At 40.7% G+C, this 9,373-nt stretch overlaps 2 protein-coding genes across 3 annotated transcripts; one reads left to right on the top strand and one right to left on the bottom strand.

Annotated features, from left to right (window-relative positions):
• The first annotated feature begins 274 nt into the window (after positions 1 to 274).
• rnaseh2c (ribonuclease H2, subunit C) lies at positions 275 to 3,136 on the top strand. The gene is made up of 5 exons (XM_082547026.1): positions 275 to 407; positions 1,122 to 1,276; positions 2,080 to 2,192; positions 2,287 to 2,406; positions 2,905 to 3,136. The coding sequence occupies exons 2-5, from the start codon at positions 1,123 to 1,125 to the stop codon at positions 2,926 to 2,928; spliced, it is 411 nt and encodes a 136-aa protein (XP_082403152.1). The 5' UTR covers positions 275 to 407; position 1,122; the 3' UTR covers positions 2,929 to 3,136.
• zbtb3 (zinc finger and BTB domain containing 3) lies at positions 3,125 to 9,208 on the bottom strand. Of its 2 annotated transcripts, none has more exons than XM_082546948.1 (4): positions 9,120 to 9,208; positions 8,660 to 8,814; positions 7,018 to 7,844; positions 3,125 to 6,690 (listed from the first exon to the last, which is right to left on the bottom strand). In XM_082546948.1, the coding sequence occupies exons 2-4, from the start codon at positions 8,744 to 8,746 to the stop codon at positions 5,622 to 5,624; spliced, it is 1,983 nt and encodes a 660-aa protein (XP_082403074.1). In that variant the 5' UTR covers positions 8,747 to 8,814; positions 9,120 to 9,208; the 3' UTR covers positions 3,125 to 5,621. The 2 variants fall into 2 exon arrangements, with proteins under 2 accessions (XP_082403074.1, XP_082403075.1); XM_082546949.1 differs by having other exon boundaries at positions 3,125 to 6,687.
• Positions 9,209 to 9,373: the final 165 nt, after the last annotated feature.

Below are 9,373 nucleotides of genomic sequence, written 5' to 3'. Positions count from 1 at the left end.
GTACATAATAAAATACAAAGACTTATATTAAATGAAAACTGGGAATGAACGTGTTTTTAAAAAAAAACAAAACCTTTAAAATCGAAGCAATTGAGTTGGCCGCTAATTTCACTTCAAATAGAAAGCAAAATTACAAAGACAGGTGTTTAACCCCCCACCAAATAAATAAATAAATAAAAAGGATACGCTAACTATCTCATATCTAGAGGTGCGAGTGTGAGTCACAGTTCAAGGGCGAAAACATCGAGCTTCACCGGGAGGAGGCGCTATTCTGGGGCTGAGCAGAAAAAAACCGCCAAAATATCTTCTGGCGTAGAAGAAGAAGGTTTTGTCCAATCACAAGCTGTGTTTGTTGTTTACCGGAAAAGATCCAGTTTAACGTTTCACGTTTGGAAAACTGCAGAAAGGTAAGGGTGGAGATATATGTCTTTTAAATAAATGTAAGACTTTTATTGCATGTTGTATGTTATTTAATAGGAATTAATTTTTTCTCTGGGATTCTTTGGAAAACATACATGTGCTCACTTTGAGTATGTCGTATTCTGTGTATGAAAAATGGAGAACAACAAATAACTATTCTTATCGAAAGCCAGAAAAAAAATATTGTTTTAAAGTAAGTATTACTTTTGGCTGCTCTCAGATACTCAGACAGACTGAAAGCTGTCCACCAAAAAGTTTCATCCTGTGCTGTGATGCATGGATTACATAGCTGAAGGTCTGACAGACAGTTATGGTTGACAGGCAATCAGACAAGTAGGCTGGCAGAACAACAGAAAAAGCTGTAAACAGGTGGAGTAACATTAAAGTCACCATGAGTTCTGAATCAACTGCAGATGATTCATTGTTTGTTTTATTTTTGAGTACACTAGTGTGCTGGACATAAGAGCTAAAAAAAAAAAAACTACTATTGTGAACCTTGTATTGTGACATCTGCAGTTGAAAAATTATTTTAATTGCAGAAAAACACTCAGATTAAAGGCTGAACTTTGTGGCTCAGTTTGTCTCACATACAATTTTTTTCCCCTTTTTTTGTAGTCTGTGACTGTGTTTGATAAAAGAGACTGAGGTTAAATTAAAAACTAAAAATGTACATTCTTTTTTCTTCTGTCTCCTGGCTGCAGGATGTCCTGTAATTCCAGTGTTATTCGACTTTGTACATCATCAGTGGGACAGGCACTGCAAGCTCCAGTCCACCTCATGCCATGTGAGATTGAACACAATGGGCCAGCACAGGTCAACCAATACTTCACTGCTACCACCAAAGATCAGAAACAAGGTAAACACAAAATCTTTTGATATCTGCTAATATGGATTAATCCACAGTGGACAGATAAAAATGTAGAGATAAAAGATCACTAAATGTGTAAATAAAGCAAACAGCTGCCAGTATCCTGGTTTTAAACTATTTGTACTGCTTTTTTAATAACTGCTGTTTCTGATATGATTAATTTGTTTTGGGGTAAAAGTGGAATGGTTTTTAAGAATTCTTGGGAATTTTTAGTTAAAGTGAGTTGCTATTTAACACTTAAGTAAGTAATAAAAATGTAGCTTTATTGTCCTTTTTGAGACAGAAAACACTAACAAAGCGCAAAAACCAGCATATGCTAAAGCAAAGTGGACACATATGAACACTACCCGAATGTCTGTCTGAACAGATGAGTTTTAAGCTTCATTATAATGGATGCCACAGAGTAAAGGGTGTGTGTAGAAAGTGGTAAACTATTCCCTAGTTCTGGAGGTTTGGAAGTCACTATCATATTTAGTTTTCAAATGGGTTTGCAGAATCACAAGAAGACCCCTACCTAAGGACTTGAGAACACAAGTGGAGTAGTTTGACAAAATATGTGGGGACCTCAACCTGTAAGGTCATAAAAGTGAGACCCAAGATTTTAAACAATTCAAAAACTTTAAAAGTGGGATGTTATGCGAAGACTTATGAGAGTGAGTTAAAGCCTTACAGGATCAGTTTAGACAGACTGGAGGCGACAAGTAGGTGCTTTAGGAAAGAAAACTGCGCATTACACAGCACACATCAAGAATCCTCAATGCTTTGTTTTGTTTTTTCCTTTCACATTGCAGATAAGTCAGTGTCATTCAGGGGACGTGGGTTAAAGGGGCAGGAGATCAGCTGTCCGCAGGGCTACACGGGGCTGGTACTGAAAGAGATCAACAAACCCGGCTCAGACCAGGAGGTAAATACCACTGGAGTTGTGGGTCCAAGAACTATTTCATAAAATCAGATGCGTAGATGAGGTTTTTGTAACTTGTGTTTATGTGTGTTTTCAGGACAGGACAGTGAAAGTATCTTCTGTATTTGACAAAATGACCTACTGGAACCTGGAAACACCTCCTAATTCAGACGATACTATTGTGATGGCAATGGATTGGCCTGATTTGGCTGAGGCAGTGAGTTGTTTTTTCCCCCTCTTGGATCCATTAATCCAAGATCAAACCAAACTTTGTCTCCTAGTAATTAATATTTAATACATTTAACATAAATAATGTGTTTTTTTGGTGAAATATGACCCAAACAATCTTGGGATACCCTTGGCTGTATTTTGGAGCAGGTTCATATACTATTCAGTCACCTTTAATCACATCCTACAAAAAATTAAGCATGTAATACCAGTTGTTGCTTGAAGCTGCTGTTCTGAGTTAATTACCAGTTATTTCCTGGATCTATATTACATTTCCATCTGTGGCTATTCAGTACATGTTCACCGGGTTTCATAAATATAACGTTTTCTTGTAAACTCAAATTACACTGCACTGAAAACCTCAGTTGAGGCTCATTCTCTTTGGTGGAGGAACTGTGTTTAATTCAACTGATGAAAATGCAAAAGACACAGACAGAAATATTTTCAGATATTTGCAGGTTTGTCCTGATATTTTGTCTCTTCACAGATCCACGCTCCAGTAGATGACTGAAGAGGCCGCCTGATGTCTCCTCAGCATTTTACATATGAAATGCGCCGCTTGCTGGTTATTCATGATAACTGGTGGAAAGGCTTAAGAAATATTTTCAGTAAGTGTTGCTGTTGCAGAGCAATAAGTTACACAACCTTTGTATATATCTTTAATGACATGTTTTTTTTCTAGTGAACAAAAAATAAATAAATAAAAGTCACTGACCAAAGTGTGCAATGTTTTATTCACTGAAAAAACTACCATGTTCATGTGGCACGTTCTACTCAACACTGTTTATTCACAAGGGCACATTTAGATTCTGTAGACTGGCTACTATAAAACCCTCTAATATGTATTAACTGCAATTATGATATGATAACGGTATGGTAATAACGACACACAGCAGCTGTCATACAAATACACTTAAGGTGGTGCAGAATGAAAGAGTGTTTAACATTAACTTAAAGTTTAAACAGAAGGCAGAAAACTGCATGTGTTCAAGTGTGTCGATACTGTGGTGGTTCTCAGTCATGGTAGTTTCAAGTGCTTGAAAACTATTCATTGCAAATGCGTAAATGACCCTCAGGTCCACCTCCAAGGATACAGTCCCCACTAAGACTCTCAGACAGCTGATGAAGCCGCTTGGATGAGAGGCAAGAAGAACATAAAGAAGTCCAGCTGCCTTCTTTTCAAGCACTTGAGACGATATGCTGTTCTGTCAAATTACAGAAGTAAAACTGGTATGAGATTAATCAACCTGTTAGCTAATCAAGAAATGTTGGCCAGGAGCGTTCAGGGTTTTGTCTCCTTGACAACATTTGATTGTATCTAATGAACAATGTCAAACAAAGTCTGAAATGTGTGGTGATAAGACACAGACGTTACGACCGGACATGCAGAGCTGGGAGCATAACTTGCAGTAAACTACAATGTAAAATCCAATCCTGTGCAGGTCACTGGAAATAAAAAAGTTAATTTAACACCTTTATCCATTTCCATTATTTTCAGATGCAACTTCAGTATTTCTGGATCAGTTACTTTATGTTCCTCATTTGACACTTACTGCATTGGAGATAAAGAGGAAGGAAATGAAAACGAGAAAGAAACAAGGCAGGTATTGACAAAGTGACTTCAAAACAGTTCGAGCTCACATTTGGGGGTTTAAAATGGCACAAAAATCAACTTTCTGGCACTGAAAGAGCAGTCATACAAATTTAACAAATAAAAAAATAAAACCTTTGTGTTTGTTTTGAGTTAATAAAGCATAAGTGGTATAGTATGTCACATGACTAATATTTTTAGACATCTTTTCATCTCTGATAATTTTAACAAACATACGTCTTTGATGCAACAATGATGAAGGTATTTAAAATTACAAACTTGGGTGCGAGGTGTCACTTAATATTACAAAGAGTACACAATAGTACAGCTATCAAATCTGTTCCAGGGCTCCAGTAGACAACAGTGAACATTAAACAGATTAGATTTGTGAATAAAAGAAGTACCAATATGTGTGGGTAAGATTGGGATCAAATTTCCAGAAAGGAAAGTTGGGGTATCTGTGGAGCGTTTTTAAAGTGAGAGATATAAAAGTCAGTCAGTGGCAGGGGTGGGAAATTTTCTCTCAGCCACTCAAACATTTAACCAGCCACGATTTTTATTTTTTGTGTGTAACATTTGCAATGTTGCGTTATATTTACTCCAGAAATATAACGCCACATTGCAAATGTTACTGATCGATTTTTCCTCCCTCTTCTAGATCCCCCTTTTCCATTAGTACCTACTCGGATTGATTTGCCACGGGAGTCAACTCAGATCGACTGGTTCTCCATTACAAATCAGTACTACCTAACCTGCGTGGTTGTCATCACAGCAATGCGTCAGAAAACCCTGCAACTTTATTAATATGCGACATGAACACTACAAAAAAAGGTGGACGTTGAGGCAAGAATATACCTGCTGCTCGGTCTGTGGCCTTTCGTCAGACTTGGGGACCACAGAGTTATTTTTGTAGCCATTTCCCCTGCTGCTGGGTTTAAAAAATGGTGGTTTCAATTTTCACAAACGTATGTAACGAAATATGTGCAGCAGGCTAAGCGTAATTTATGGTCCCAAAAATGTGTTTGTCAGCGTACATCTTTCCATTCGGGGTGAAAAATACAGAACAGGCAGTGGCTGCAGTTGACAACTTTTTACTGTTTTAACACTCTGCTTCACTTCAGCTCTTTTGTATGTCATATATGCTGTATGTATGCTGATGGATCAACAACAGCACAAGCAAAAGTGGCTCACAGACCGGTTGCACCACATACTTTGTACACTGCCTCCATATGACAACGGAGCTCTCTGCAGGTATACGGGCAACCCCAAAACTGCCAGCGGACAGCAAACATGCTCTCTCTGTTGGATCATAAACTCAGCTTTAGAGTGATTAAGGACAAAGAGAGATGGAAACATACTGATGAATGAAACGTGTGGTGAGCAGATGGAAGGAGTACTTTAAGGAGCTGATGAATTAAAAAAATCAGAGAAGAGGACAGACAAAAGATAGTGAATCAGGAAATGCAGAGGATTAGTAAGGAGGAAGTGAAGGCAGCTATGAAGTGAATAAAGAGAGGAAAGGTGGTTGGTCCAGATTACATACTGAACAGTATGGAGTCTTTGAGAAAATGTACATACTGTACATTTTGTTGTGGAATTGAAAGGTGTCTGTGTTAGCTAAGAGGTGGAGGTGGTGGTGGTGGCTGCGCTGGCAGAGAGGACTCTGTGTCTACTTTGCTGCGTTTGGCTGGCAGTGTGTGGTCATGCGCTTTGCGAATGTGTCGGTACAGATCGCCCGATTGTGTGTAGCTTCGGTAGCAGTAGCGACACTCATACGGCCGCTCCCGTGTGTGCACAATGGCGTGGCGTCTCAGGGTGTAGGTGCACGAGAAAGTTTTTCCACAGACACCACACGTTGGTACGTCCTCTACGAAGTTTCCTACAGAGTCCTGGAGCTCCTGGAAATATGCAACAGGGTCGGAGTGCTGCTGAGATGTGGATGGAGGAATGAGGGATGCAGTGAAAGAGGAAGCATCCTGGGAGGAAGGTCCAGCCCCAGAGGAGGAGGAGGAGGGAGAGAGGGGGAAGGAGTAATCATTTGTTTGGGAGGTCAATTGTAAGAAGCCCTGTGGGTGAGAAGAGAGAAACTGAGGGCTGTTCAGATCTTCTTCCTGGATGTCATCTTCAAAGTCATCATCAACTTCCATCACGGGTTCTCTCTCTTTGCTTTCCTCTTTCTCATCCTCTAGCTCTTCATCTGATATAACAATGGCCTCCACTTTGACTTTCACATTCTCTCCATCATTGCCTCTCCTATCTGTTCCCATTAGAGGGTGATTTTTAGTATTAGATGAAGCTCCAGTGCCCCCCTCAGGTCCTTTAAGCATTTGTCTCTGAGGAGGAGGAGCAGCAGCGAGGGATTCTGAGCTCTGGGTTTGAAGCGATATGGCACTCTGAATTCGGATCTGTGGAGGCGCACGCCGGGACAGCGTCTTTGGTGCGCTTAATTGTAAATGTGAGGTCAGAGCTGATGCTTGGATCAACATAACCATCTGCTGTCCTTTGCCTAATGTACTTCTGTCATCAGTGACTGAGGGTTCCCCTAAAGAGCCATTGCGTGGGAGTTGCGGTTCATCAGGATGTGCACTGGATTCTGACTGGGGAAGAGCAACCAGTGAGCGACCAGCAGCCTGGCTCACTGGGACCAGAGAAGAAGATGAGGAGGAAGGCTGCTGGTTACTGCTGAAAAATAAAAAGGAAGATACAAAGCCTTTTGATAAAAAGAAATAAGAATGTTCAATTTCTTATGGTTTAATCTAAATAATGATCATAAGTCCTCTCAGTGAAGGCTGTATTGAAATCAGATTTTACTTTACTTCTCCTGTTTTTTATATATATATATATATATATATATATATATATGTCCTTACACCCTTAAAAACATCTGATTATGAAACTGAATTAAAGACAACACTAAATAATTATAGAACAGAATTAAGTAATGTATGCTGCCATTGAAGTGTTCTTGTTTTTCCTTATTTTCTGTCTGTAAATCAACAATTTATCTACCTGCATGTCTCAGTGGTGCTACAAGGACTACAGAGTGCTGTGCCTTCTCCCTGATGCACAGCCCCCATCCTGATGTGACCTCCAGGAGCAGGGGCAGACTGGCCTGTGATGAAGCCTTGCACCAGCTCTCCACCTGGGGGCAGAGGAGGGCCATCCATGCCTGGCTGGGTGGTATCGGCGAGATCGGGGCTCAAAGGAGTCTGAACTCGTGCCTCTGATGACTGCCCACCAGTCCTTTGTTCAGACTTCACAGTCTCCACATGGCTCCTCTCTGCCACCATGGATGCTGATAACAGTGGTGCAGCTATGGTGACTGGATTTGAGTGATCTGATGCCATGGCCACCATGGGCTCTGCTCCACGGTCACCCCCATCCTTCCTCCGTGTCTCTATTTCCTTCCTCGAACCAGCACTCTCTTCAGAGCGTGTGCTGTCTGCCTCAGCCAGAGGCCCTCGTCTCTGCAGCCGCCTCTTGCAAACTCTTACTACCTCATTCATGTGTAGAAAGCTTGCAGCTGCCAATACGTCCTCCACTGGAGGTGACTCTTCAAGCTGCAGCACTCCTTCATAGACAAAGTCCAAGAGCAAGCCAAATGCAGCTGATGTGACAATGTCACTGTCGAGCGTGACAGAGCTGCTGGTGCTGTTTCCTCCTGGAGAGTCTGAGTAGAACATATGGAAGAATGGCGAGCAGGAGGCCAAAACAGCCCGGTGAGCCAGGAAACGGGATGAGCCCACCAGGACGGTGCAGTCACAGAGGAAGCCCCGCTGGCGCTGAGACCGCAGGGCGGACAGCAGCTGCTGGGAATGCTGAGGAAACTCCATCACCTGAGCAAAAGAGACAGGGAGAGATGCGTTTAACCCCTACAAGTGAAAGCTTCTGTATGAAACTATACTGAATCACAATACAGTAAAGCAAAGCACAATTATACAAAAAGAGGATCTGTTCTTGTGGGATAACTGTAGGTAAATATTGTGCACTAGAAAATGTTTAAAATGTCCTCAAAGCTGGAAACACATTATAGTTATCACAGTGTGTAATAAAGCATTTATGACATGTCTGCTTTATAGGGAGACAACATGTTACCTATGCACAAAATAAAGCACAATAAACTAAATAAGTTAATTAACTTATTTTCTCTGAGTGACAGTGTGATTTTTTTAGATGTACTCTTTAGATAAATTAATGTTAATGCTTAGATAAACATCTAATAATATTTTATAAGACTACCTGTAGAGAAATCATAGGGGGACACTACAGCTAAATACAACACAAACATTTCCTAATTACTTACACTTACTAACAAAATATATATGATTTCTGACACTGTTCCATATAAACGATAACTGTTGAATAATGACATGTCTCATCTAATTTTGCACCAAGATACATTACTTTTCCAGAACAGACACTGGATAATGCCGAGGTCAGAATTGCTAGTGCAAGATTTATACAGTTATATACAGTTATGCAGTTTTTTGTTGTTGTTGTTTTTAAATCATTATACCAGTAAATAAATGGCTACGGCTATAAATAAAAAAGAGAGAAGCTATTTTTAAAATTGGAATAGGATTATTTGGAGCAAAAAGTTAAAGTGGCTATCACCATATATCGAGAGAGAGAGATAAAATAAAAGACTCACGGCAAACTCTTCGTGTTTCCGTCTTTCAGCGCTGTTTAATGGCAGGTAAGACTTTAAACAGCCGTCCAGCTTTAACGTTGCTAACATTAGGTTTCCATGGTGACCTGCTCGAATTCTTCGGTCCGCTGGCAGATCTCTTCATCCACGAGCTCAATCTGTAACATGGGACGTTTCACACAAACAGGAGAAGAAGAAGCACGACTGAAAGCGTACACTTTTCAGAAATCCCCCCCTGCTGCCCAGCCAGAAATTCAGGTAACCCAAGCTCAACGATGCTAGCATTAGTTAGCCAAGTTAGCTCAGGTTCTGTGTTCAGTTCCAGCACCAGGAGTATCCGGACAGTCCCTACTTTAGAGCCTGCTATTTACCAGATAGGTTCTTATTTACCACGGACGGAAACGATCGTTTCTATTCTTGAGTGCGTCATTGTTTTTGGTGGGTGTCCTGAACATTTTCTTACCTGCAGCCACTCAGACAACAGCTGTCTGTCTGAGTGATGTTTTCCTCCAGGACAAAAAAAAAAAAAAGAAAAGAAAAGAAAAGAAAAAAAAAACCCCGCTTTTCCTCTGTGGTGCCGAATTACCGGAGCACTGCCCGTCACAGTGCCACCTGCAAGCGGAGAACGGGAACACACAGGAAGCGAGAGCAAGCCAAAACGCTACGCGCAATGCACTGACAACAAATATTATCCTATGCAACGTTTCGCAGAATTAA

This window comes from Aulonocara stuartgranti (assembly GCF_965226115.1).
Source record: "Aulonocara stuartgranti genome assembly, chromosome: 2".
NCBI lineage: Eukaryota > Metazoa > Chordata > Actinopteri > Cichliformes > Cichlidae > Aulonocara > Aulonocara stuartgranti.
The sequence above is the reverse complement of the archived record's forward strand: the minus strand, read 5'-3'. Positions and strand labels throughout refer to the sequence as shown.

Bases quoted from the DNA above. Each gene is read 5' to 3' on its own strand.
- rnaseh2c (XM_082547026.1), top strand. From the start codon at position 1,123: ATGTCCTGTAATTCCAGTGTTATTCGACTTTGTACATCATCAGTGGGA. The intron at 2,193-2,286 runs GTAAATACCACT...GTGTGTTTTCAG, and splicing joins AACCCGGCTCAGACCAGGAG to GACAGGACAGTGAAAGTATC. The intron at 2,407-2,904 runs GTGAGTTGTTTT...GTCTCTTCACAG, and splicing joins GGCCTGATTTGGCTGAGGCA to ATCCACGCTCCAGTAGATGA.
- zbtb3 (XM_082546948.1), bottom strand. From the start codon at position 8,746: ATGTTAGCAACGTTAAAGCTGGACGGCTGTTTAAAGTCTTACCTGCCA. The intron at 7,845-8,659 runs GTGAGTCTTTTA...TCTTTTGCTCAG, and splicing joins GGAAACACGAAGAGTTTGCC to GTGATGGAGTTTCCTCAGCA. The intron at 6,691-7,017 runs GTAGATAAATTG...TTTATTTTTCAG, and splicing joins AGCACCACTGAGACATGCAG to CAGTAACCAGCAGCCTTCCT.